The sequence below is a fragment of the Atheta coriaria genome, unplaced genomic scaffold (genome assembly GCF_025399875.1).
Source record: "Atheta coriaria isolate IRGN ID8LTWV9N9 unplaced genomic scaffold, Caltech_Dcor_3.1 hic_scaffold_1_pilon, whole genome shotgun sequence".
Taxonomy (NCBI): Eukaryota; Metazoa; Arthropoda; class Insecta; order Coleoptera; family Staphylinidae; genus Dalotia; species Dalotia coriaria.
The window spans coordinates 4,924,308-4,950,952 of NW_027045443.1; the positions used below are offsets into that span (position 1 = coordinate 4,924,308).

The window sequence follows — 26,645 nt, forward strand, 5'->3', positions numbered from 1 at the left end:
ATACTTGCGATAAATGCACCTGTAGCATGTCGAATGGAACAATTACCGACGAATTATTGCGCAATTGTTGGCTAAATAAGGGTTTTACATGTCACGCATCGATTCGCGCCGATTACAATTGCTTTCCAAGGTTTCCAAGCGCAGTTTCCGCGCTGACTGGAAGATCCAGCGCGGAGAAGAAGTGCCAGAAGGAAGTTCAAGGCTGCGTACGGCAGCGCACATGCGGCATGAACGTTGCGTGCCGCCATAAATAGAAAAATTGGCCGGTAATAGTAAGAGTGAGTGCAACGCGTTCCAGAAAATCAATAAGCAGAACCAAACAAGTGACAAGCGGTTGGTAACCGAAGACAAACGACACGCCATGAAGAAATACGCGAGTAATTAGTGCAGGTTTTAGGCGAGCGAGCGCAATTGTCAAACAATGTCGATAATTATTTAGTTATATACGAAATAATGCAATACGTGTCAAACTGGTACAATTTCCACATACAAATATCAAGTAATATTAGAATTAGGAAAGTGTTAATCGACGCAGTGCGTGTGGCCTAGTGTTGTGTTACCCGGTGGCACAGTGCGCGCGCGCACCAAAGTAAAGAAAGCGGTCCGAGCGCAGCGGAAGACCAATCGGCCACTGGTAACACAAGAACAAGAACACAAGAGGCGCGTTGCGTCCGTTGTTGACTGCTGTTAATGATGAATGTCATTGAACCGGCCTCGCGTTCTAGAACGTGACACAGTTATTCAGATTCAGCGGGCGCGCGCGGCGCGCTTTGCAAGAGATAGAGAGGCGGAGATCGAAGGACTCTTCACGGTGTAGAAAAACGCAAAAAGTAAAAGTTAGCGCAGTGCGTGTGGGAAAGCGCAGCGGCCGGAAAACAATGCCAGAGCGTGCGGTGAAAAGTGCAGCGTAGGCATGCGCGCCTCGCACAAGATTTCACCGCGCCAAGAACTCCGCGAGTGGCAGCGCACGGTGGGCAGCGGTAGGCCGTCGCTGGCGGACGTCGCGGCTCCGCAGACCCGTTCCAGCCGCGCGCGATCGAATCCAACAACAACCAACAACAACAACTCGACGACGACGCGCGGAGTTCTTATCACTCACCTCGCGACTACCTCGCGCGCGGGACTCGTCGCACATTTCGGTGCCGCGCCGCGCCGCCAAATGCAAACAGATACATATTCATGCGCCCGACGCGAAGGCGACAGCGTCACCGAGATCCTCGCACGATAGCGCCTTCAAGTCGACTTTACCCGCGAGCGCGCGCGCCACCCAAGACGTCCAACCCGCACCTGTCGAACGCGCATTCATGTTGACACCGTCGTCGACATGCTGCTGACACACGAGCTCATCTTTTTCACGGTGCTATGCCTGATTGGCACCCATGGTAAACCATCGCTCTCCTTCAATCTGCATCCGTTCCAGGTGTTTAACGGTTTTGGTGCGATGCGCGAGGACCGCGACGCCGTCAAGAAGTACTCAGGGATACGCGTCTCCAATGATTCCCTGCGGCAGGTCTACTTCAATGAGCAAACCGTCGCCATCGTCGAACTCGCCGAGCATAAACGTCTTCTCAACTGTGAATTCATCGAAGTCTAGTAAGTCTCCCAAAGTCGGATTCGAATTCGAATTCAAATGTGTCAGTTGATTGCTGTCATTTGCAAGCGACGCACACGTGAGATAATTGTGATTTCTTGCTTGACTTAGTGACACACATTCGTGCGGCGCGCGAGCGAGTTGCGTGCGTTGACTTATTGGCATTTGAACGAATCCACAAATCGTAATAACGCGCAGCAAGAAGAAGACGCGTCATCGCCATCGACTCGCTTTCACATTGCATTAGCAACGTACAAATATTGAAAGAAGACCGGTCGCTGGTATTGAATAATCTCGTTCTAATCGTTTTATACGCCGCGCTTTTCATCAACTTTCGCTTATGGGCAATAATTACAATTAATTTAACCTGGATTCATGCATGCTAAAGTTATTGACATTGCAGCGTCCATAAACTTCTTTTAAGATACAATCAACTTTAAAAAAGTTGCAATTGACGCTTTATCAAACAAAAAAATGATGTAATCATGCAGAGATAATTATTGCAAGTGGTTAATTAATAAATTGGAGGCAAACATGAATAAAACGAGGCGCGCGTCGTTTTTCTAGCGTTTATCGAAATGGCGTGGTTTTTTTTTTATCGTCGCTTTTTGCTTCACCTTGCAAACAAACCAAAGCCGCGTGTATAAATGTGTGTTTGCGTTGAAAAACACACATTTGCGTACTCAAAATTCTATTATCTTGCATAGATAAAATATGTAGCTACTTCCGAATGTGCCAAAATGAAATAAATTAGTGTGTAAATAGCGCGCGCGCGCGCGCGCGCTGCGAAAACGCGATCGCCTGATGAATAGATTAACAAACATTATGTTATTGGAAAGATTAGACTGCGGGCACATACAACATACACCCGCAATTGACGAGTTGCTAATGATACAAACAAAAGTAATGATTTTCCGATACGACGCGCATCAGCCATGACTTGATCTGCACTTCTAGACTAGTAGAGCAATGCCGCTAATGACTTAGCCTCACCTGGATTAGTATTGTTTTAAGCTCCACGTGAAAATAAGATTTGCGTTATTAGATTATTATGTACGAGCCGGTAACTAGGTCAATTATTTAGTGAGTGGTGAGATATATGTTTGAGGTTTATGTTATTGCTCGTCGCGTTTGAATGTTTCTTCGGATTAAAAATAGCAGCAGCATGAATTCGTTTTCGGTGGTTTTGTGGTTCGGGCATGCACGCAAGCAAAAATCAATTAAAAGTGCGCACATACACCTGAATGGTGCTTAATCGCGTGCGACTCCAGTTTCGCGCGAAAATATTAATTATGCATCCGCGGCTCGTGTGTATGTGTGTGTAGGTGGAAATGTTAATTGCAGTTTACCTCAGCGCGAAAGTTGGCGCGCGCGTTGTCTGAACTATAAATATAAAATTGCGATGGAATTGTAGCGTTACCCTTGACTATCGATGGACGTTGGACACGAGCGCATTTTCTATGCGATGAGAACCGCACGACATTTAAGAGTTTACGGCGACAGGGAAAAATACCGAAAAATGGCTGAGAAAATCGATAGTTTCATAAATATTAATATACTTATGTTAATTCCGGATCGAAATTAAGCTGCAAATGTGCAATAATTCAATTTTTTCACCGTAAATAAATAATTATTACGTTTCACTGCCAAGGCAGTAAACTACTGCGTATAACGGTGGATTTTTGGCAGTCCTACCGCGCAAATATTATGTTTTTTTTTATCTTTGAATATAAAACAATTCAAGTAACTAGAACGCGTGAACAAACAAAACTTAACATGATAAAAGTGTTATTTTTATTTTTGTTAGCACGTTTTATATTTTGCAGCAATATTTTCTTGCGTAATAAATTATTTGTTTCAAAACATTGAAATACTTACGAAAATGTCAAACGTCTGCTTCCTGATTGCAGTAAAATGAAGACGCGGTGACACTGCTCTACGAGCTGCAGAAAATTGCGAAGCCCGTCCATATAGGATTCCCCGACATGGTCAAACTGATGTCGCAATGCACCGAGGTGGAGAACAACAACCGGAAGCCGGCGCGATCGCAAAGCGTGCGCAGTTCCGGATTAGGCAAAGGATTGTTCACGATCAATCCGCTGACCCTGCTCAGTGGCATCATTCCAGGTGATTTAAATATATCCTACTAGTATTATTGATCAAACGCGTGTATAAAATCTTTACATAGCCAAAAAAGATAGAATATAATAAATCAGGAAGAAGAGATTAGGAATTCACTGCTGTAGGAGCTGGACGAGCTTCTCGTAGACGGGCGCGAAGATATTGCTGTATGCGGAATCGGTGAGATGCAGGTAGTCATGCATAACGTGATGCGAGATGGTTTGGTCCCCACGAATGATATGTTCGTGGATTTTGATAACGTGGACGTTAGCGGTGTGTTCATCGGCGTTGGCGTTGTTCTCGAACTTGTCAAGTAGGAAGGTGTTGACATGCTCGTTGCGCTCGCGATAGGGATTAGGGTTTTGGCCACGCGGTAGAAGCGTTGGCAGGATGATATGCACGTTGGGGATTTTCGCCTTGATTGCTTTAACGATCTCTACGATGCCTTCGAAGACTTCGTGCGGTGTGCAGTCCGTGTTGTTCGTTCCTACGAGCAGCACCACCGCCTTGATCTTCGTGTTGAATGCGAACTCGCCGTTTAACACGCGCCAGAGCACGTTCTCGACTCTGGAAAAATGCGCGCCGTTAGACGAGTAGGTTATGTGAGATACCGCAGGACGCAGGAACGCGCCAACAACCTGTCGCCGCCAATACCGAAGTTGAGGCAATGCAGCGAATTGATGCGCTCGTTCCACAGCGTGGTAAACTGCAGCTGTTGGATGATGCTGTCGCCGACGAAGACCACCTCGGGCTCGGAGGTGCGCGCCTCGTTGACGTAGCGCTTATGCATGCTGTCCCATCGCTGATCGCCCACTTCATCTTCGGGGCGACGTGGGATCACGCACGGGTTATTCATTCTCGTCTCGCGGGTGAATCGGTGTGGCGCGGGCCGCAACTGCACGACGTTTGCTGATGCGTTTACTAAACAAAACGCGAAAAGCATGCACCAGCAAAGTAGTCGCGGCGCGCGCCCGCCTCGTTCGCACCAACGAGGCAGAAATAAATTGCAAGATAAATGCTTTTACATTGGGGACTTCCTTTGTTAAGCGCACTTATAATTTTAAGTGCGCATTTTTTCCGTCATTATATCGCTTTGTCGCTCTAATCTAATCGCCTTGGTTTTTCGGTGTTACAGGAACAAAATGGTGCGGAACTGGTGACATTGCCGACCATTACCATGATCTGGGCCAGGACGATGCAGATCGCTGCTGTCGCGCGCATGATTTATGCCCGGTGAAGGTCCGCGGCTATGCGAAGCGGTACAACATCACCAACATGTCCTACTACACTAAGAGCCACTGCCAATGCGATGAGCGTCTCTTCGAGTGCCTTAAGACCACCACCGGTCCCACCTCGCACATCCTCGGCAATGTTTACTTCAACCTGCTGCAGGTGCCGTGCGTCGAGGACCTGCCCGACGGTAGTAAGGAATTCCGCGATGCCAAAAACAATTTCTGAGATGGTTTCCGAAGCTCGCAACTCAAAATCTCCAGCCAAGCCGTAGATTATTAAATAAATAATATATATATATATATAGAAAAAAATGAATCGCCGAATCATGTGACGGCACAAAGTTTGTTGTTTGTTGTAAAATTGTTTATATTCGCATTACTTGCCGACGCAATGCGCAGTCAGTTTGTTAACGTTTGATATCTCACCCCAATGTAAGTTGTGTAAAACGATAAAAAATGGAAATGAACGAAACATTGAATTAGGTCGACCTGCGTTGATGTTCCTGTAAAATACATTCGGCAATAATCAACTTCTGTATGTCAGTGACGCCGCCGTAGATTTCGGTAACGCGCGCATCTCGGAAGTGACGCTCAACCGACATGTGCTTTACATAACCCATTCCGCCGAGGATCTGAAGAGCGCTGTGTGTAATGGCGGTGGCGCCTGTACTAGCGGCTGTTTTCGCCATGCTGCATTCTTTGGACGCTCGTCCCACCATATCGTAACGGGTGGCAGCACGATGAACCAACAGTCTAGCTGCTTCCAATTGCAGCGCCATATCAGCAATACGCAACTGGAATAACAAAATTATTACTCAATCATAGCTGTTTACAATGCAAGTACTTTGACTGCTTGAAATTCGTTCAGGTGTTGTTTAAATGCAACACGTTGGAAGGAATACTCAACAGCGGCGTTCAGCGCCGCCTGAGAGATGCCCAACGCTTGGGAAGCGATGCCAATACGCGCTAACTCTAGCTGAATCATTGCAATCTTGAAACCTTCACCAACCTCGCCTAAAATATTCTCTTTGGGGACGAGAACATTGTCTAGAGTAATATTGCAGGACGGCGCTGCGCGGATACCTAATTTATCATCAGCCTTGCCTCTTGTTACTCCTTCAGCAGTCAAAGGAACCAAAAATGCAGTGATTCCTTTAAAAACATCAGAATTTTAACATTTGCCTTTAAAAACATGAATTAATTGAGGTCACAAACCTTTATAATGTAATGACTTATCTATAGTTGCAAAAATCACAGCTATGTCCCCTACAGTTCCACTGGTCACCCAAGATTTAGTGCCATTTAACACATAACCATCTTGACACTCAGTTGCAGTTGTCTGTAGAGCTGCAACATCACTGCCTGCTTCAGGTTCACTCAAAGCAAAACAGCCTAGAACACCACTGGTTGTGTATGGATACAAAAACTTCTCCTTCTGAGTATTAGTTGCATATCTTGCAAGCAAATTTGTGTAGAGGCAATTATAAATAGAAACAATTGCTCCAGTGCTTGCACAGCCTGCTGACAATTCCTCCACAGCCACAGATAATGCTAGAGTATTCATTCCAGAGCCACCATCTTCCTTAGGAACAGTAATTGATAACAGGCCGAGTTTTGCAAGTTCTTCAATAGGTCCAGTAGGAAATTCTCCTTCGGCGTCAAGCCGCCCAGCAATTGGTTGTAACTTTTCCTGTGCAAAACGCCGACAAACTTCTTGAATCTGTTGGATTTCCGGCGGCGCATTGTGATAACATCTCTGCAGCACTTTGTGAACGCGACCGCATACTATAAACATTGGGAGTTAACCTAGACGATCTCACAGCACTCACCTGTTGCTGCTGGAGAAATGAATTCGTACCTGTTCGCCAGCTTCTGATTGCGCACGGGACTGTGTTCATGTTGCCTGGCTCGTTGTCGACGCATTACAGCGAAAACTCGCAGACGAGCAGAAAAATGCGACACCTATCGCGGTTGAATGCGTTGATTTGAGATTAATAAAGTTAAAATTTGATTGCCGCGAAGGTCACCGGCATGCGAGTGACGTCGCACGTTTTGTGCCTACTTACTTAAATATTTACATAAGAAATTTAAACGTTGTGTATAGAAACAAGTTCATTTGCACATAATAACGAGTAGGTATTGAGTATTTAGACGGAGTCGATAAATGAGTCGAAGTCTTCCGCTTCGTATCCCTGGTGTTCGATGGTGATCAAGTCTATGATTGCCCGCAACACGCAGATTTCTTCTTCATTATCCCAATCGACCGGCACTGGTTGGCAAGCTTTCCTTTCCAAAAACACATTTAATCTGCGGCGTAGTTCCTTGATGATAGCCAGAGTTGGCTCGTTGGTTTTGAACTTCAAGGAGTCGTTAATACTCATGTAGGGCACGTCATTCTCCCAAACAACTTTAAAGCGATCGCCGAAGAATATCAAAGGCAGAGTGTAAACGACGCTGGCGTCGTGAACAAAATCGCTCGTCGAGCGCATTTTTTTATAATAGACTAGAAACGGCGATTCGAAATGGTCATTGCGCATGATGACTGACTTCGGATGAATATCCACCAGTTTCTTGTCCAGGGTGTAGAATTTACAGTAGGTTGCACGTTTTGATATCCGACTGCTATTGTAGATAACATTTGGATACAAACTGGCACAGATAATCGCTTTAATTAGACTGATATTATCTGAATTGACGTTGGCTGCAGGAAGTTTTATGTTCGACGTGTTGAGGAAGTTCAATTCGTGCAAAGTTTCCGCGAATTGTCCTTCATCTTGACTAGTTGCGCCATTGTTTGATTGGAGAGGTAATACTCCCAGCAAAATGTGCTTTTATCGTAAACAGACTCGTATCTTGTCATGGTTTTATGAAAAAGAAGGTGATCGCTCATGCAGCCATCAGCCAGCTCCCTCTTACGTCGACGACAGTCTTCTTCTTTACCGAGAGGCATGATAAATGCGTCTTTAAAGTCTAGTGCAGATGCAATATTTACAATTGGATTGATACAACTGAAAAGCGTCCCAAGCAGCATCATTTTTGCCATCTGAGGCGCGACTGGTAACCGTGCTAAGTTGTATCCCAAAGGAGTTAACACTTCGTTTTCGTCAAGCGCATTAAGTCGTTTTAAAAAGTCCAAAGATATGCGGATATTTTCAGCTTCCGGCGGGTCCAAACAAGTGGCAAGAAACTCCTCGGCCGAGCCGAGTTGTAACAATTTTAAATTCAGAATTACGTCGTCTAGGCGCTTCCGGAGCAACTCCGGTTTTTGATCGGCTTCCAGGAGCATATTACGCGCTTGAGAGAAAAGGTGGTAACAAACGCCAGGGCGGACACGACCTGCACGCCCTCTACGTTGGTCAGCATTCGCTTTGGTCACCCACATGGCGCTTAGACTGTCTTCTTTGCTATCGGAGTTGAATGCAGTGACTTTGATCTTACCACAATCGATAACAAAGACAACATCGTCGATTGTAATACTTGTCTCGGCGATATTAGTTGAAAGAATAATTTTGCGCATGCCCGGAGGAGGAAGATTGAAGATAACCTTCTGTTGAGCGGTGGGCATTTGCGAGTGTAATCCTATAATAATGTACCTTGACTTGGGGAATGCGCCGGAATCCTCCATCATTTGATTCATTCTGGATATTTCGGCATATCCAGTGAGAAAGACTAAAATGGCACCCTTGTCCTTTTCCTGAAATTTAATTTCATAATAATTAATTAATTAATTAAACATACAAGTTAACAGAGAAAAACTTACATTAGCGCAAATATCTTTAACCAAAGCGACTGCCAATCCAATATTGTTATCTTCCGAAGCCTCCTTCAACAGCTCCCTGCACACTCTCTGTGGATACAACCTCATACTCTCCAGGCGCCGCACGTGTGGCAGAATAAAATCCACGAAATCATTACTCTTTTCAAATTTGCTATACCGTCTCGGCTGATTCACAGGGAATTCATACTTGGTCCTCACAAGCGCATCTTCTAGGTAATACTCCTTTACCTCATGCGTAAACCCGGGAATTTCAATGATGTTCGCCACTTGGAAGTAGTTGGCGAATTTTTGCGCATTGAGCGTCGCGCTCATCAAAATCACCTTCAAACTACTGCGCTTGTTCAAGATTTGCTTCAATAAAGCAATGATGAAATCACTGAGAACATCTCGTTCGTGAATTTCATCGAGGATAAGATGTGAGACGCCATCTAACCCAACGTTGCTCTCCATTTGTTTGAGTATAACACCCGTGGTGCAGAATAAGATACTGCCGCGACTACGCGGTAGAACATTCTCTAATCTAATTTGGTAACCAACGCTCTCTCCGAGAGGTTCGCCGCGTTCTTCAGCGATGCGCTCGGCGACTGCAATCGCTGAAATACGCCGCGGTTGAGAACACACGATTCTACAAACTGAGCCGCGCTCATTTATCAAATGGTCATCGAGAATATACTGTGGGATTTGTGTGGTTTTACCACAGCCTGTCTCTCCGCTTATAATGACTATTTGTTTCGAGTTTACGAAGTCAACTATCTTTGATTTGTACTTGTAAACAGGCAGACGCTCACGAATGCGCTGCATGGAGGTATATTTTGTAGAATTTTGCAGTGAATTAAAATTTGATTTTAACTCTTCGTCGAGGGATGGAACGCGCGGTGCTTCCTTAATATTCGCTAGTTTTTCTTTGATGTTTGTGTTGATAACATCAAGAAAATGGCGCTTGAATTCAGAGTTTGGGACATTATCATAGTTGCCTTTGAGGTTTAGACTTTCAAGCGGCTCTAATTGGCTAAGAAATTTAGTGATTTCTTTGGCTTTTGCGGATGGAATGATGACTGTGCCCATCTGTAAATGTTTTTATTTTTAATGTGTAAATGTGTAAAATACAAACTGTCGGTGAGAACTTACCGACTTAGCAGGACGATCAGAATCAGTGCGGTCCTTCCGTTCGCGTGATTTTTGCGCATACCACAGACCGATTTCTCGTCCACGGAGATGCCTCGGCGGGCGTTCACGTATCGGACTATCATCATCTTCATCATTCCCTATTGTGGTGATAATATCTCGCCTCGGTGCCGATCTATTAAAATTTGAAGTTGTGGCGTTCTTGCTTCCGCCACCACGTCTTCGTTGATTTCGTTGATGTTTCGGCATTTCAAACATTGGTCGAAACGCGTAATGCGCAAAACCACCGACAGGCGTCGCCCCAATCACGACCCCCCTTCTCGTGTGATTCGCCAAGATTACTCTGCAACCCATGCACACTTGATTCGATAAAATAAATAAAACGAATAAAACAAAACATAGTGCACAGCGTTTTGTTAAAGGTAAACCGCGAATGATGCAGTAGAATGAATAAGCCATGTTTACAAGAGTGGTGTCTTTGTTTAGATGTTAAGAAGGCCGCCAACCAGCATTGAATTGAAGCAGGCCGATGTCGCAGAATTTAATCAAATGCTCGAAAAGGCGAAAAAAGGACAAGCACAACAGGCCCGTCACACCGGCAGTGGGGCCCAAAAGCAAACAGGAGACTGATATGCGTGTAGGTTATATTAACATAAACAGACTAAATTATTAACAAATCATATGATCATAGCTATGTTTTTACAAATATATTAAAGTGAGAAATTCAATTGGTTTGCTTACCCTTCGTGGCTGATTTGGAACACTTTAAATTTGATCCCGATAACATTCAATTCTGTTGAATCAACACAACGATTTCATACTATTATTTTGACAGCTGTCAAATACAACATCTCATAATTTTAAACAAACAAGATATAAAATCGACTAGTATCTAGTGTGTTAATACGTCATTAAAACATCTTAGATGATTTAAACTTTTTAAAACTTTATTATTTGTTTTATAATAAGTTTTGTTTTTAAATTTAGTAACTTTCTGTCAAATTTGGTGAGAACGCAAGCGAGACGCAAGTGAGACACAGGTTGCGTCAACGGCGTCAACGTCATATGCGTTATACGGGAGCGAGGAGCACTAACACGGAGCACACAATAAAGTGGACGTTTGTGTTACATCGACGCCATTTTCTGCTCCCGCCATACGAATGCAGACCGAAATTCTTAGCCACAAATCGACATATACAACTCTCAAATAACACTTACACCGTGCTTCTTCTGCACCGCACCGCAAAGATGACCGCGCACGACCAAATGCGTGCAATGCTGGACCAGCTAATGGGTACTGGACGCAATGGTAGGAAAATCAACCCTTGATAACTTCTTTTGAATCACACACACCGGACACTTTTCCGCATAATGCAACCCGATTACATCCTGCCAATATTCATTTGTCAAGATTTTAATTCTACGTCACTGCCTGTTTCTGTAAGGAATGTTTGAAACTACTAACCTATCATATTTCGTCACTTGACACAATGGCCTAGCTGCTAGTGTCCAGTCAGAATTCAGTGCATGAGATTCGCGATTCAATGCATGCCGTGTGTGTAAAATCGATGATTTCGTGTGGTTTGTTTGTATGGTAATTCTATTCTCTTGTGTGTTCCAGGTGAGAACAATAAATTTCAGGTGAAATTTAACGATCCCAAAGTCTGCAAGTCGTTCCTCTTAGGTTGCTGTCCGCACGAAATACTCACATCTACGGTAAGTACCGCGAGTCCGGCGAGAGCGCATTATCTGTGACACAGTACTGATTTGTTTCTTTTGCATTTCATCGTTTTCATACTGCAATATTATAATTTTCTCTCAATTCGTTTTCTTCCCAGTCTAAAATCACACTCAGCCTCATCTACTTACTCACTACACTCATTTCTGTTTTACCTCACACTCACCTTTGTAACCCACTCTGAATCTGTACAATCAAGAAAACGAAAAAAAAAAAATTGGTCTAACTGGTCAAACTTGAGTCACAGAAAGCAGTGAGATTGCGACATTGCGCACCATTTTTGCTCAATCAATGCAAGAGGATGTGACAACTGCAACTAATGTACGCAATGTATTTTCAGAAACTGCAATTTACTTGCTATATGACTATAAGATGAGGAAAATAGGTGTTAGTTTGTTTATGTAAGTACTCGAGACGTACGTATGAACCAAAGAAATTTATTAGGTTTAAAACTTAATTATTCTGTATATATATGCATATACATATATATATATTCATATATAAATATTGTCGGTAGTTAATGATTGATAAACGCGGCTATTCTTTGTCTGTACTTATTATTTCCAAAGTGGCTACAACTTTCTTGACTTGTTATATTTTTGTTGTTTTCCGTATGCGAACAAAACTCGATTAAATGTGCGCCACGAATTCTTGAAGGTATGGTAAAACAAGCACTTAACGCCTCTCGATGTAGTATCAGACATTGTCGAACAATTGCGAGCGAAATGTACGTATCCCAAAGACATGTATGACTTGTAAGCGACCACACGAGTGCGTGCCGCGGTAAGTAGCCGGAGGGAGCCGCGCGTAAGAAATCGCCGAAACGTAAACGCGACCGGAGAGTAAGTTGTTTTCTATTTTACTTCAATGATGATTGGTGGCCGTTGCGCCAGGTTACATGAGTATTCAACTGAGCACACATTAGGCACAACGCGCAGAGCCATTAATGAACTGAACGTCGTGAACTCGCGGCAGCGTGTGCGTACACGATGATGCTAATACTTTCTGTTTGTGTGCAGCGCATGGACCTCGGGGAATGCCCGAAAATTCACGACTTGGCCCTGCGGGCTGACTACGAGAAAGCGCAAACGAATCGTGACTATTTCTACGACCTCGATGTAAGTATTTCCTGATATTCGCCAGGATAGAGTTTTATTTAATTGCATTTTCAGGCAATGGAACATCTTCAGGCATTTATCGGCGACTGCGATCGACGCACGGAGTCAGCTAAGCAGCGGTTAGCGGAAACGCAGGAGGAGCTCAGCGCTGAAGTGGCAGTGAAGGCAAACAGTGTCCACGAACTAGCTGAGCAAATAGGTCAGAAGCTCGCCAAGGCCGAGCAGCTCGGCGAAGAGGGCTTCGTCGACGAGAGCATGCGGCTCATGGAAGAGGTGGACGAGCTGCGCAAAAAGAAACTCGAAGCGGAGCAGGAGTATCGGAATTCGATGCCTGCGAGCAGCTATCAACAGCAGAAGTTGCGTGTCTGCGAGGTGTGCTCGGCGTACCTGGGCATCCACGACAACGACCGTCGGCTAGCGGATCACTTCGGCGGTAAACTGCATCTGGGTTTTATCAAGATTCGCGAGAAGTTGACCGAGTTAGAGAAAACGGCCGAGAAGCGCAAAGAGGAGAAACGGGTGAACACACGAGATCGAGGTATTGATCGCGAGAGGGACAGGGAGGATCGTTACAAGGAGCGCCACCGTGAGCAGTATGTGGGCGGGCGTGAGCTCGACCGCCGATCAAAACGGCATCGGAGTAAGTCGCGCGAGCGGCGGGAACGCGCTGGTGAGCGCGATCGGGACCGCGAGCGAAATGGGCGAGGCCGACGCGGACGATCACGGACACGCAGCCGAGAACGTCGGTCACATTCTAGGCACTCCGGCGGTAACGAGCGGCGGCGCGAGCGGGTATGAAGCAGCACGTGGAAAGTTCGAATTGAGTGACTGCGCATCGTTTTTAGAACTTAATTATTAATTATTCCTTTATTATATATATATGTATCCATTAAATTATGTATATGTATATATACACCCACACGATTGTACTACTTTATATTGTATACTTTTTTCTTTATAGTCTAGGGAATTTAGGACGGGATCGTGAACGCATGCATGCAAAATAATTGAAATGTACCTCCATATGTGAATAAATCAGTCATCTTACTAACTTAAGTTTATTTCCAGAGCGAATTGAACAACTCCTACCTTATAGTTCAACATTTGGACTTCTTCTATCTGATTTCAACTGTGATTTATGCCGCTTTTCCATCAGGCGTTCCCTGGCTGCGCGTTCGTGGCGTTTTCGAATTTTCTCCAGCGTCTCCTCGGATACGGGCGGTGCTTCATAGCTAGCCGCTAATATACATTCTCTTACTTTGTTTAAACAGTCTGCCAGGTTGAGTTGCTGTGATCTAGTTGAATCTGATTTGAATACCAGGAAACCATCCTTGGTTAAACGTGATTTATACTAAAAAAAACATGTGTAAACATGTAATTTACTGATTAAACCTTCACTACACTACACTACCTTCTCTAGTAATTTACTCTTAATGTCATCATGAATCCATGAAGCTGATTGTACATTAAAGCGAAGATCTACTTTGGTATTGACTTTATTAACATTTTGTCCCCCAGGACCGGCGCTCCTCGAGTATGTGACAGAGACCTGGTCCATTGGTATGTACCCCGAGAATTTATCAGATGCGGAGCGGTCAGGCTTCAAAATCTCAGTCATAAAATTGTTAAATAACATTGATGAGCTATACCTTAGTCTGTGTAGTTAACTTCAGCGAGCTTTGTGGATATAAATGGTCGAGTGATAAGGCGCTCTTGTATGTTAAGCTACGCTGTGGTAACCAGTGCAACAAGCGACACGCTTGTGTTGATGTTGTTTTGAAGACATTCATTTTATTTTGTAATATCTTTTGCCTTACGCTATATTCTTGCTGTACTGCCTGCTGCAGTAAATTGCAGGTTAACACAGTAACCTAGCACCGAAAAGGTATGAGACATTCGACATTGCGACTTCTGATTGGCTCAGTTTCAGTTTTATAATATCATAGAAATTTGAATTTGAATTGCGAGATGTTGATCATTATTTAATTTTAAACGCCACGCTAATTATATTTTTTCCGCGCTCCGAACAAGTACTTAAATTTGGCAATAAATTCAAATTCAAAAGGTAAATATTATTAGGTTAAGTGGTATGAATAGGCGCACTCAGGAGTCGGTATTCCTTTAATGAAAAGAAAAAATATAAACATTCAATACACATCACTAAATATGTACCTAAATGATCGAATTGTTTTAGTATCACTCAAGAGAAACGCCAACAGAACAAATGAAAGCTTGGAGTTTTATAAACAACTTCACCACATGGTACAAGATCTTCCAAAGAACAAAATGCTGATACTACTAGGTGACCTGAACATGTGGATAGGAAACAACATTGTAAGTGGAACTAAACAAAGATTTAACAAACAGTTAACACAAATGGAGAACTGTTAATTGACTCCTGTTTAGAAAATGAACTAAGAATCAATAACACTTTTTCCATTACAAAGACCAATAGCACATTTTTGTCAATACAAGAGGGATGAAATCAATGATTTATTTTATTATAACTAACTAGCGACCTGCCCCGGCTTCGCACGGAAGTAAAAAACCGCATCAAAATTCGTTGCGTAGTTTCAATGATTTAAGCATACAAAGAGACAGACAGAGAAAGCGACTTTCCTTCTCCAAACAAAAACATCAACCGGTCAACTTCAACCCACACGTACACACATACACACGTCTATGCTTGGAGGGGGAAGCTACGAAGCATCGCACAAAGAGCAGACGGGAATAATCGAAAACTTTGTATTTACGACATCACATTAGAAACCTCAAAAATAACAGTACTTCTCCACTATTTAATGGATGTTATTATACATACAAACCTTCCTCTTGAATCACTCTATCTATTAAAAAAAACGGCATCAAAATCCGTTGCGTAGTTTCAAATATTTAAGCGAACAAAGGGACCGGAAAAAAAAGCGACTTTACTTTATACTATGTAGTGATGGAGCAACTACAAGTGCATGATGTATGGATTTTAATCTTTGCAAATGCATGCAGTGAACACAAGCTAGTATCAAGCAAAATCAACATAGGCAAGCTAAACAAGGCAAGTAAAGCACCATCATATATGGAAAAACTCAACATCCTGTCTTATGATTATGAAAGCACAAGGAAATTCTATGCCAGTCGATATTAATTATTGAAAATCGTCGATAAAAATTATCAAGCACCCACCCTTGGCAATTTTTTTCTTAAGAATTAAAATTTCATCTCTCAGATTTCTGATATTCGCAATTGAAAAAAATGGGCAAAAATTGAAAAATGTCACTTTTCAGCACTTTTAGTCGCGTTTCTCGACCTTTTACTGTAGGAAATATAATTATGTTATATTTTTATCTGATAGACAATTTTCCAGTCTTTCATAATCAGCGATTTGTTGGTTGCAATCGCTTTTAGTTTAAGAGATATTAATTTTCGAAAATCGTCGATAAAAATTATGCTTGGCAATTTTTTCTTAAGAATTAAAATTGCATCTCTCAGATTTTCGCTTTAACTAGCCTGTCTTATAGAGAATAGTCCGTACAATAGGCTCTGCGATTTGTTCGTCTTTATCTCTTTTAGTTTACGAAATATTCGCGATTGAATAAAACGGACAAAAATTGAAAAATGTCCTTGTGTTATATTCTATTGTCGTATGGGATGCACATGTAGAACGTATAATTGTCAGAATTATTGTACGTTTGTAGTGTCGGTAACATGCAACTGTTTGTTTACATCCTGTCATTTCGAATAGTTTTTCCATTACATATAACATGAATATTTCTTTTCTTCCGCTCAAGAAACTAATATAGAAATCCAGAATGAGGTGCGCTAGAGCAAGGCTGGCCAATGGATTTTCCTGGAGGGCTAAATCTTTTAGATTGCGGCGGCACCGGGCCACATACTATGGCCATTCATACATAAAATATTATACACATACAAAAGTTCCAACTTTGGTTTTTGCGGCGGGCAAATTCAAATGTCCTGGCGGGCCACTTCGTGGCCCGCGGGCCTGGGATTGGCCGGCCATGCGCTAGAGCAAGAGAGAATTATGTTTTCGGTTCGGCCCGGGCTTGCGCAGCCATTTGAACAGTACCGTGCCGTGCCGGCTTAGTCAGTCGGTTGTGCGCCGTGCTGTGGGGTGCACGTGTTCTCTTTTTCCGTCAACCTTCACCGGGACTGTTAGCAATTCTGTTGTTTTAATACGCTGTAAACATTCGAATCGTTTGGTCATCGACTACTGACTAAATGATTTATCGCTAATTGACTGTTTCGAAGGACTAATTTTTGCTTGTTTTAGTGGTTTTGCATCTGAGCCCGACATTGTAGGAGAACCATTTTTGCATCAGACTGTAAGTATGGAATTTCTGTATCATTTTCATAACTAACTTTATTGATTAGCTCATAAATTAGCAACGAAAATTGCATTTTGTGTTTCGAAGGACTGATTTTTGCTTGTTTTACTTAATTTGCACCTGATGCCGACATCGTAGGAGAACCATTCTTGCATCAGATGGTAAGTATTAAAATTATTTATCATTTTCATAAATAACTTTAGTGAATATCTCATTAATTAGCAATGAAAATTGAATTTTTGTGTCTCGAAGGACTGATTTTTGCTTGTTTTAGGTGTTTTGCACCTGAGGCCGACATCGTAGGAGAACCATTTTTGCATCAGATTGTAAGTATTGAACTTATTTATCATTTTCATTAATAACTTTTGTGATTAGCGCATTAATTAGCAACAAAAATTGCATTTTTGTGTTTCGAAAGACTAATTGTTGCTTGTTTTAGGTGATTTGCACCTGACGCCGACATTGTGGGAGAACCATTCTTACATCAGATTGTAAGTATTGAATTTATTTATCATTTTCATAAATAACTTTAGTAAATATCTCATTAATTAGCAATGAAAATTGAATTTTTGTGTCTCGAAGGACTGATTTTTGCTTGTTTTAGGTGTTTTGCACCTGAGGCCGACATCGTAGGAGAACCATTTTTGCATTAGATTGTAAGTATTGAACTTATTTATCATTTTCATTAATAACTTTTGTGATTAGCGCATTAATTAGCAACAAAAATTGCATTTTTGTGTTTCTAAAGACTGATTTTTGCTTGTTTTAGGTGTTTTGCACCTGAGGTCGATATCGTAGGAGAACCAATCTTGCATCAGATTGTAAGTATTGAATTTATTTATCATTTTCATAAACAACTTTAGTGATTAGCTCATTAATTAGCCGTTGCTAAAATGGCATTTTTGTATTTCGATTGACAAATTTTCAATGTCACTCAAATAATATTACAGTTTCTGGCAATGTCGTTCTAGTTCCTGCTCGCGAAATTAGATGGCACTAGGAGTTGTTCATACAACTCTGTAAATTAGTCGAGGGTGCCGCTGCTAGATGGCGGTAGAGGTGTGTTACATTATCCTGTAAATTACTTTGGGTGGTCGATACTAGATGGCAGAAGTATCGGATTTTTCTGGATAGCAATCAAAATCAATATTTTCCACTTAGTCTGTCCTGCGCTGTTATGGGCGCTCGTGTGTTTTTGTCTTTACATTTGCTCTCGGCTGCAACTTGCATTTTGTCGGATTTTAAATTCCGCGTTATTTAGTTCTACTGTCGAAAAGCAAACGATTTAGTTAGTGGCTTTATCAAGTGCCCTCGTGTGTGCTGACGTTTGACGGTCGTCAGATCATTTTCTGTGGCTTCGATTTCTAGGAATTGGATTCATTAATCAAAATTGTTCAAGTATTAATTCGTGAAAATAAACCATTTGTGTTCCGCCTGTGGAAAAATTGTTAGTTCAAAAATATTAAAGTGAGTAATTTCTAACAATTTGCCGAAAGGTCTTTGTGCACTTTAGTACTTTATGGATGAATGAACAAAATAGTTGACTTAATTTTATGTATAAAGTAAATTTTATTTCTGTCTAACTTTTTAATTTTTGCAGTTGCAATTGCATTGCTATAATAATAAATGTATATGATTCCGCCAATAAAGGATAATTTTAAATTATATTCGCTGGTTCAGTTCGAGTTTTAGTTAATTTAGCGAATTAAAAATGAATTAAAGTCACGAATCACAGCGCATCTGATTTGTGTTTGTTTTTAGATGTCAAGGAGTTGAACGTGACCTCGGTGTACAATTGTGCGCGCATTCAATTGTGAGTATCGAAATTCTTATCATTTTCATATCTGCTTTGTTCACGTAGCCAGCTATATCTTTTCCTTGTTTAGTCGATCGTGCGATGTTGTTCGGTACTCACGTGTTTTGTTCACAAGTCGATCTTCGTAACTAGTTTGCGCGTTTCTTGTGATTTTAAGTCGGTAGTTGAATTAGAATCGATCAGCAAAGATAATATTTAGAATTAACGGACTAGTACGGCGTGCAGTTAATGAATTATCGCGCGTGGAAGTCAGAATTGTGAAGTTTTACAATGTGCGCACGTTTTTGCCGTCGGCCGTCGGATATCTTACGTCGGCTAAGAAGTCCGTCTCAGTAGTTTTATTTACGTAATGATATTAATTTTGTGAAACTAAATACTGTTTGTCCCCGCGTGGAACATTTTAATCGAGAAAGTGCACGTAGGTAACTGCAACATTAACATTCGACAAATGAATTAATTAGTGAAGGTGTCATGGACGAAATGAATTTATCAGACATTAAGGAAAAGCAAGGTAACCGTTGAATAAGTAAATACTCTGAAAATAATTCAATTTTAACAAATAATTTTAATATTCAACATGTACTCTATTGATTGTACGAGTTGCAATAAACAATTCTTTTAATATTACTTTTGCTAGTATATTTGTCTATGTTTCCTTTTTGTCGTTTTCAGAATTAGATTTAAAGACCACATTTGATAGTACGTGTTTGAAATGCGAATAACAGGTACATAAATGTTGTTTTTAAAAAAGTAACAAAAACAATAACATTTATACCTGAAACGAATACGATTTGATATGAGAGCTCGATGGCTCAGCTGGCATGTGCGTACGCTAGCATGCTAGAGATTCGTGGTTCATTGTTCGAATCTCAGTTGTAGAAAGCAGTTTTATTAAATAATAAGAAATTTAAGAAATGTGGGTTGCATACCACAAAAATATATAGATTCAAATGTTAGAAATAAGTTGAAGAGCAGAGTACGGAGCAACAATAGGAATAAGTAAGAAGATGGTGGAAGAGCAAGTAAGTAGAGAGAGCAGCAGGAGAGAATAGGAGAAGTAAGAAGAGAAGAGAGAAGAAGAGTACAGGAAGAAAAGAGAATAGGGGTGACGAAATTTTTAAATTTTTTGGCACGTGTCGTTATAAGACAGTCTACGGTCCACTGCTTCGATGCGTCCGTTGCTCCCGGCCCATCCTACAGCTACGATGTCTCTGCGCTTCATCCCCGAAGTTATCAGGCATATCAACAATTTTTATGGTGGGGGATCACCCCCAGAGAGAGGGAACTCCTTATAAGGACATCCTTTTAAGGACTTGTAAAAATATTTCTAATTTTTAAGTCGCCTCAAGAGAGGGGACACTTAAAAATATTCTTACAAGTTCTGACCTGCAGCTGAAATGAAAGATGGAGAACACAAATCATACAGGATACCTTAACAATTTTTATGGTGGGGGATCACCCCCAGAGAGAGGGAACTCCTTATAAGGACATCCTTTTAAGGACTTGTAAAAATATTTCTAATTTTTAAGTCGCCTCAAGAGAGGGGACACTTAATAATATTCTTACAAGTTCTGACCTATACCTGAAATGATAGAAGGGGTACACAAATCAAAGAAGTCAATAATCTTACTATTTATTTATTAACAATAGAATACAAGTTTATATTTTACAAGTCAACAGAATACATGTCGCCATATTGAAACAGGACTTACGACCTGCACAGCCGCGCATATGCCACCAAGTACTACTTCATAAAGTTATACCGGAATAATGAAATTAGTAAATAGCCAATTTTCTAGGTGATTGAAAAAGGAAACTAATATACAGGGTGTTCCAGAAAAAAAAATTCAAGGTGCAAACGGGGAAATACTAAAAACGACAGCTAAATCAAAATTTTCACGGACGCACAGGAAAATATATATACAGGGTGTCCTAGAAAGAAAATTGCATGTTCAAAACAGAGAACACTCAAAACTCACGACTAAAGGTGATTTTCTACGTGCTGTTAGGAAAACTAATATACAGGGTGTTACAAAAAGAAAATTTTAGAAACTACAAATGGAGTCAATATTCACAATATGAGGAGAGAAATTTACAAAATAACAACAATATTTTAATATAAAAACAGCGGAAAATTGAGCAAAAGGGTGCTACAAAAATTAAACACTTACATTTTAATATATTGTGAATATACCTATATTTATTAATTGATGGTAGCATATTAAGATATAGGTACTGAGACTGTGAAAACGAAAAACTATTCACCGTTCAAGAATTTATTTCAACAAGAATTTATTAATTTAATAATTAAAAATGTTTACGTGATCCTCGAAAACATGACCGAACCGACGACCGACGGCAAAGTAAGCGTAGTCGACCACATGCATATTATCATTTTAATAATGCACAGATAATTTTAAAAAGCGTGCTTGTAATAATTCAATGAAGCATGTTATTTTCGGAAACGCGACTAAACAGAATTCAGATAATAATACCACCACATGTTTGTAATCTACAAAATTAATATCCCTCAAATTGAATAATCAATTTAAGTTAAACCGCCTTAACTTTCCGCGAAAAATTTTAATTATCCACCCACCTGTGCATTTATGAGGAGATTTTCTATCCTATAATATCAACTGAAAACTCGCGCAGGGATTAACGGACACTTATTTCTCACTTAAGAAGACTCTAACCGCCATAAATCATATAACAAATCAGGCACACATGCCCATTGCGAACATTTTGCCGAGGGCCGAAAGAATATAAGACTATTAATCCAATTAAAACCTCGCGTGGCGATTAGAGAGACACGCTTGCGGACCACGCGGTGAAACAACTGCCGTGTGCGCTGCGCGTAGCCGGGTATGCAGCGATATCACGCGTCAGTCGGAAAAAAAAGTTGTTTATACCCAAACGAACTGATAAACATGTAGTTGAGAAGACGAAACTAAAAATTCACAATGTTGAAATACACAAACACGAAATTTACTTTTACTTTCAAAATTTCTCGGCATACGAAAAGAAATAAGTTATTTAAATTGAAAATTTAAGAAATGATATTTTAACTCATAAGAAAAAATAGGCAAGGGTGCTTGATAATTTATTTTCCCGATTTTCGATAGTGAATATCTTCTAAACTAAAAGAGATAGCAACTAGAAAATTGTAGATTATGGAAGATTGAAAAATTCTCAATCAAAAATTTTAATGCAAATTTTAGCGGGTTGCAGACCAAACTCCTGCAACAAACAAATACAACCCGATGGAGAATTTAATTCCGCATCTCTAAACACCGCGCTGAAGTTAGTGAGCCGCCTAGATCGCGCGTAAACCCGAAAAAATACAAACATTTCGCGAGAAAAATTCACCCTTTCATACGAATTTTCGCAGGTTCCTACGGTACCTTGAATACGAGTCACTTTTACCGCTAGCCTCGTAAGCTGCCCCGAATCGAGTCACTTCTACCGCTAACAAATACCACCCGATGGAGAATTTAATTCCGCATCACTAGACGAGGCAGTTAGTGCGCGAATCGCTATATTGTGTTCAAACAAACACAATTCTTGTGTCGAAGGTTCACGCTTGCTGATAAATATAGAAATAAACAATACAAGTTTATTTTACAATGTTTAGTCCATGCTATTGCCATCTATAAATGATACAGTAGTTTCGATCAGTAAAGGTAATAAAAAATTAAAATTCGATTTGCGTAATTCTGATTTCTCATGCTAATAGATTGCCAGATTTTAAATCAAATATTTAAGTGATATTTAATTTGAACATGCATCGTTTCTCGTTTACCAGGTAACACATTAGTCCGTAATCATCTGCTGATAATAAAAATGTATTAGAAATTGTTAAAATTGTTAGTTATATTCATGAAAGAATTGAAGAATATTTAAATTTACGATGCTAATATAATAAACAACAACGGTGTGTTTTGATTCCACGAAATAAAGATTCGATACCTGCAGGTAAACAAACTTATCTCTTGTGACCAACAAGCAATATTTAATGCAAAACCGTACATCGTTGCGCCATCTAACCTTTGAAAATATTTATCAACTTAAAAAATATATTCACTCACACATACCGAGAGAAATTAGATGAGTCGCGAGAATTCTGCGCGTATCAGCTGAAGATAAAAGATGTGAAGGAATACACCGGTTCGGTTGAAGCGACAACAAATGCCATGCAATTTAACGCACATGTTTTTAATAAATTTCAAATTCATTACCTATTACTAATTCGTAGTGCTCACCAGAAAAAAGAACACCATTGTGTTACACGTTAAACCATTGAGTTTATTTACTGAGTAGCAATAGCGTTGGAAAAAGTGTGAGACGAGTGAGACGGTGATCTATAGTAATCTCTGATCAACCTTCGACGGCACTTCCTTCACGAACAAATACACTATATTTGCGTTCCGCGAACATTTTATACACAACAAATCATTAGCGAAACGCAATAGACCACTACTATCACTATATACGCCGAATATAATGCGAATTACCGAATTAAACTCGAGGAAAGGAAAGAGTCGCGACAAACGCGTCCGAACCGTCCATCCGACACGGCGAAACTAGTTTTATTTCTGCAGCGTCAACAAACGGTACACGTATCGCCATCACGCGGTAACGTGTGTAATGCCAAACTATACACTACTATCGTACGTTTATCAACTGCCAATAAGAGATAAGAACCAATTGGTGGCATTCGAGTGCGCCCAAACAGTTTAAACAGTACAACAAACAAACATTGGACGCGAATTTAAACTACGGTAATAATGCAAATGACAATCGGTTTTGATATTTCTTAATTAACAAATTAAATAAAAGAATGTAAAATACATGCACAATTCAAATTGTGAAATCAACGAAAATTAATAAACAGGGTGAAACAAACGGAAAATTACAATATTTAAAAAGTTCAATAAAAACAATAAATTTAGTCCATTTATATTTGGACCAAGAAAAATAAATATACAGGGTGTTACAAAAAGAAAATATCAAAAAACCTCAGGAAGGACGTTCAACCCTGCTATTTGACCGAAAATAACTATAAATATGCTTTTTACACTGTTTCTTTAGCAGAAAATAAAATTTATGGCATTAAAACAATTATTTTTGATGGGCATTTTAGGGCACTTTCGGAAGGGTTAGAGGTTTGAAAAGGGGTGCATGGTGTAGATAAACTCTTGAACTCTAATATGACTATTAAAAACTTCAAAAAAGTCTATTAGTTCACGAGGTACAGGGTGTTTTCCACACCATGTTTTAAATTTTCATGAAAAACAGCTATTTTGGAAGGACATTTTAGGGCACTTCCAAAAGGGTTAGAGGGATGAAAGGGGATGCATCGTGTAAATAAACTCTCAAACCCTAACATGAATTTAAGAAATTTCAAAAGTCCATTAGTTCACGAGATACAGGGTGGTTTCTACACCATGTTTTTAAATTTTTTGAAAAACAGCTATTTTGAAGGACATGTTAGGGCGCGTAGAGAGACTCTCGAGCTCTAATATAACGGTGAGAAACTTCATAAAAATCAATTAGTTCACGAGATACAGAGTATTTTCCACACTATGTTGTCAATTTTTTTAATGCCATTTTTAAAGGGTATTTCAGGGCACTATCAAAAGGGCTAAAGAGTTGGAAGAAAAATAGGAAAGATCATACCCAATCATAGTAAATATACAAATAAAACAAATTATTGTAATTCTGAATCTAGAAATCTAGAAATCTAGAAATTACTACAATACCCAAGAAAACAACTAGTTTAAGAAAAAACATACTGGAAAACAACAAATCAGTTCAATTATTGATGGGAAATCAAGAAAGAGCAAATAAACAGGGTGTTATAAAAATAAAATTACTACATTTATAAAAACGCGACTGCAGAATTAAGAAATCAAAAGACGTGCGAAAAATACGTACAGTTAAACCTCCGATCGACATGGATTAACCCGCAATCTGCAGTGACACTGGAAACGCATGCGACGGCACGCATCAACTTTGAGTTACTACGGTACACCAGTTATAAGCGATTTGAGATAAAAATGAAATTGTAGTGTGAAAATGTTTACAAACTTACTAGTGCATTGGGTAATGACAGAAAGTACTGATGCAAAAAAAGCATGTGTTCTAAAACTTGCACTATGCTGCACTTACTTAGGTCCGTTCCGTCGGATAACGTACTTGAAAGACAAGTGCTATTTTAACCGACAGTATTCCCGTAAAATCCTGTCGAGGACAAACGTTAGTTATACTTACTCGGACTTATCAATAGGACACATATTTCCAATTCCAATCCTCAGCATCGAAAGAATCCATTAGCCGTCGAAACACTAATGCAGAGATAAACACGCGAGATTTATAATTAGTTCACGTGTAACTTATCTTCAGCAAAACACTGACACATCTATTGTCATTAGCTGCCGATATTAATTCTTAATATGTAATGCAATTACTTTAATCAAAATGAATTAAAGAAAGGTAGCGCGCCGCGTGCAGATAGGAGCAGACTGAAACGTTCGTAGGACGAGTGCAGCAGGAAGCTAGCAGGCTTGCGCCTGCGCATATGCCTACGGTACAGCAAAAGGCCAAATGAAATGCCATGCGCCGTCAGTCCAACCTCCCATTATACGCTGCTGCTGCTTGTGTCGGCGCGGCGCGACGTGACCCAGCGTGCAGCATGGCATTGATAACATTACCTTTTCCAATAGTGTGCAAACGAAGTTAGAAGTTCAAAAGTTCAACTACAAAAACATCAAGGTGAGAATAGAGTGGAAGTAGAAAAATAGCGTAAGCAACACGTCGCTAACGCTGTTAAACACTCGATTGATTAAACGCTTGCAGAATGGCAGAGCATCGTAAGATTTAGTTCAAAATGAATCGCGGGGACAGATCTTAAAAATAAAATTAAAGGAAGGTGTGCACAGAATATTACATTTAAGACAACCTTTATTACTGAATGCATACTGGTCAATTGGGTAACAAGTACAGAGCATACAACTTAATACAGTTGGTTTAAAAGCACATATTATTCTATTACTTATCAAATTAATGCTCTTGTGTCATCTTCAAACTCGCGAGGAAGCGAGCGGACGGCACGCGTACCGTGCACACGCCACCTCCTCCTCCTCCCTCAGCGCATTACAACTCATTACTTAATCATAACTGAAAAACAGCTTCTTTATATTATGATCCTTGTGTTTATCAAACAGCATCACCATTAATTTATGATTTTTTTCTTCATTTATTTTAAATTTCACACTTATATTTTCTTATTTCTATATTTTGTGGCGTAGAGCATGACGGCACCGTGACAATCCGCGTCCGTTTCAATCATTGCCGCGTCGCATTTTAATTACTACTAGATAGATAGTGGTAGACATGATTGGACTTTTGAGTTTGAACATCTTATGAACAAGATTAATAATTGTTATGTTTAGTACATGAATTGGTGCCGAACATTATTTGGCATCTCGCGTAAAATTTAGAATCTTCGAACGGTGCAGTCGAGCTCTCTGTATCTTTATTTATCTTTTAAAATTATTTCTTGTGTAATATTTCCCTCACAAATATATAGTCGTAATAATTAATTATATAAGTGTTGTGTTTGCAGTGTTCTTTTGTTTCATTCGTTTGTATTGTATAATTCCTACAACATACAATTATTTTGTTTTTTGAGTCCTTAAATTATTTATTTAAACCATTTTATTTATTTATTCTTTCATTAATTACTTATTGAAATGTATTTATTATAATATATTAAGTAGGTATA

At 40.3% G+C, this 26,645-nt stretch overlaps 6 protein-coding genes and 1 long non-coding RNA gene across 12 annotated transcripts; 3 read left to right on the forward strand and 4 right to left on the reverse strand.

The window, feature by feature from the left end:
• Positions 1-876: 876 nt before the first annotated feature.
• On the forward strand, positions 877-5,416 carry LOC135796353 (group 3 secretory phospholipase A2). The gene is given in 4 exon segments (XM_065308351.1): positions 877-1,593; position 1,995; positions 3,502-3,718; positions 4,848-5,416. Coding segments are annotated over 4 exon segments (810 nt in total). The 5' UTR covers positions 877-1,324; the 3' UTR covers positions 5,171-5,416.
• Positions 3,723-4,670, reverse strand: LOC135796310 (platelet-activating factor acetylhydrolase IB subunit alpha2-like). Its single transcript, XM_065308291.1, has 2 exons — positions 4,351-4,670; positions 3,723-4,279 (listed from the first exon to the last, which is right to left on the reverse strand). The coding sequence occupies exons 1-2, from the start codon at positions 4,653-4,655 to the stop codon at positions 3,826-3,828; spliced, it is 759 nt and encodes a 252-aa protein (XP_065164363.1). The 5' UTR covers positions 4,656-4,670; the 3' UTR covers positions 3,723-3,825.
• LOC135796298 (short-chain specific acyl-CoA dehydrogenase, mitochondrial-like) lies at positions 5,287-7,150 on the reverse strand. Its single transcript, XM_065308263.1, has 5 exons — positions 7,011-7,150; positions 6,803-6,906; positions 6,160-6,729; positions 5,789-6,096; positions 5,287-5,738 (listed from the first exon to the last, which is right to left on the reverse strand). Exons 2-5 carry the CDS (start codon positions 6,840-6,842, stop codon positions 5,424-5,426), a joined length of 1,233 nt encoding a protein of 410 aa, XP_065164335.1. The 5' UTR covers positions 6,843-6,906; positions 7,011-7,150; the 3' UTR covers positions 5,287-5,423.
• Positions 7,028-10,714, reverse strand: LOC135796205 (ATP-dependent DNA/RNA helicase DHX36-like). The gene is given in 5 exon segments (XM_065308138.1): positions 7,028-7,711; positions 7,714-8,638; positions 8,705-9,787; positions 9,851-10,190; positions 10,589-10,714. Coding segments are annotated over 4 exon segments (2,883 nt in total). The 5' UTR covers positions 10,106-10,190; positions 10,589-10,714; the 3' UTR covers positions 7,028-7,091.
• A 178-nt stretch (positions 10,715-10,892) lies between these two features.
• On the forward strand, positions 10,893-13,754 carry LOC135796304 (putative RNA-binding protein Luc7-like 1). The gene is made up of 4 exons (XM_065308277.1): positions 10,893-11,156; positions 11,469-11,563; positions 12,605-12,703; positions 12,758-13,754. Exons 1-4 carry the CDS (start codon positions 10,913-10,915, stop codon positions 13,499-13,501), a joined length of 1,182 nt encoding a protein of 393 aa, XP_065164349.1. The 5' UTR covers positions 10,893-10,912; the 3' UTR covers positions 13,502-13,754.
• Positions 13,729-14,666, reverse strand: LOC135796319 (large ribosomal subunit protein mL62). Its single transcript, XM_065308304.1, has 3 exons — positions 14,353-14,666; positions 14,115-14,303; positions 13,729-14,054 (listed from the first exon to the last, which is right to left on the reverse strand). The coding sequence occupies exons 1-3, from the start codon at positions 14,491-14,493 to the stop codon at positions 13,794-13,796; spliced, it is 591 nt and encodes a 196-aa protein (XP_065164376.1). The 5' UTR covers positions 14,494-14,666; the 3' UTR covers positions 13,729-13,793.
• On the forward strand, positions 14,626-19,486 carry LOC135796361 (uncharacterized). Of its 6 annotated transcripts, none has more exons than XR_010549321.1 (10): positions 14,626-14,768; positions 14,898-15,037; positions 16,989-17,040; positions 17,131-17,204; positions 17,318-17,369; positions 17,483-17,534; positions 17,648-17,699; positions 17,813-17,864; positions 17,994-18,510; positions 18,805-19,486. It is a non-coding gene; the product is annotated as an uncharacterized lncRNA (long non-coding RNA). The 6 variants fall into 6 exon arrangements; XR_010549326.1 differs by lacking the exon at positions 17,994-18,510 and having other exon boundaries at positions 18,805-18,856; positions 18,930-19,486; XR_010549320.1 differs by having other exon boundaries at positions 17,994-19,486.
• The last annotated feature ends 7,159 nt before the right edge of the window (positions 19,487-26,645 follow it).

What these genes read in the sequence shown, in the direction of transcription:
- LOC135796310 (XM_065308291.1), bottom strand. Translation starts at nt 4,655, where the DNA reads ATGCTTTTCGCGTTTTGTTTAGTAAACGCATCAGCAAACGTCGTGCAG. An exon ending in TTCGGTATTGGCGGCGACAG is followed by an intron (nt 4,280 to 4,350) that starts GTTGTTGGCGCG and finishes GCATTTTTCCAG; the next exon opens with AGTCGAGAACGTGCTCTGGC.
- LOC135796319 (XM_065308304.1), bottom strand. Translation starts at nt 14,493, where the DNA reads ATGAATGTCTTCAAAACAACATCAACACAAGCGTGTCGCTTGTTGCAC. An exon ending in AGTTAACTACACAGACTAAG is followed by an intron (nt 14,304 to 14,352) that starts GTATAGCTCATC and finishes GAGATTTTGAAG; the next exon opens with CCTGACCGCTCCGCATCTGA. An exon ending in AGAGTAAATTACTAGAGAAG is followed by an intron (nt 14,055 to 14,114) that starts GTAGTGTAGTGT and finishes TGTTTTTTTTAG; the next exon opens with TATAAATCACGTTTAACCAA.
- LOC135796304 (XM_065308277.1), top strand. Translation starts at nt 10,913, where the DNA reads ATGCGTTATACGGGAGCGAGGAGCACTAACACGGAGCACACAATAAAG. An exon ending in AATGGGTACTGGACGCAATG is followed by an intron (nt 11,157 to 11,468) that starts GTAGGAAAATCA and finishes TGTGTGTTCCAG; the next exon opens with GTGAGAACAATAAATTTCAG. An exon ending in ACGAAATACTCACATCTACG is followed by an intron (nt 11,564 to 12,604) that starts GTAAGTACCGCG and finishes GTTTGTGTGCAG; the next exon opens with CGCATGGACCTCGGGGAATG.
- LOC135796298 (XM_065308263.1), bottom strand. Translation starts at nt 6,842, where the DNA reads ATGAACACAGTCCCGTGCGCAATCAGAAGCTGGCGAACAG. An exon ending in AATCAGAAGCTGGCGAACAG is followed by an intron (nt 6,730 to 6,802) that starts GTACGAATTCAT and finishes CAATGTTTATAG; the next exon opens with TATGCGGTCGCGTTCACAAA. An exon ending in TAAGTCATTACATTATAAAG is followed by an intron (nt 6,097 to 6,159) that starts GTTTGTGACCTC and finishes ATGTTTTTAAAG; the next exon opens with GAATCACTGCATTTTTGGTT.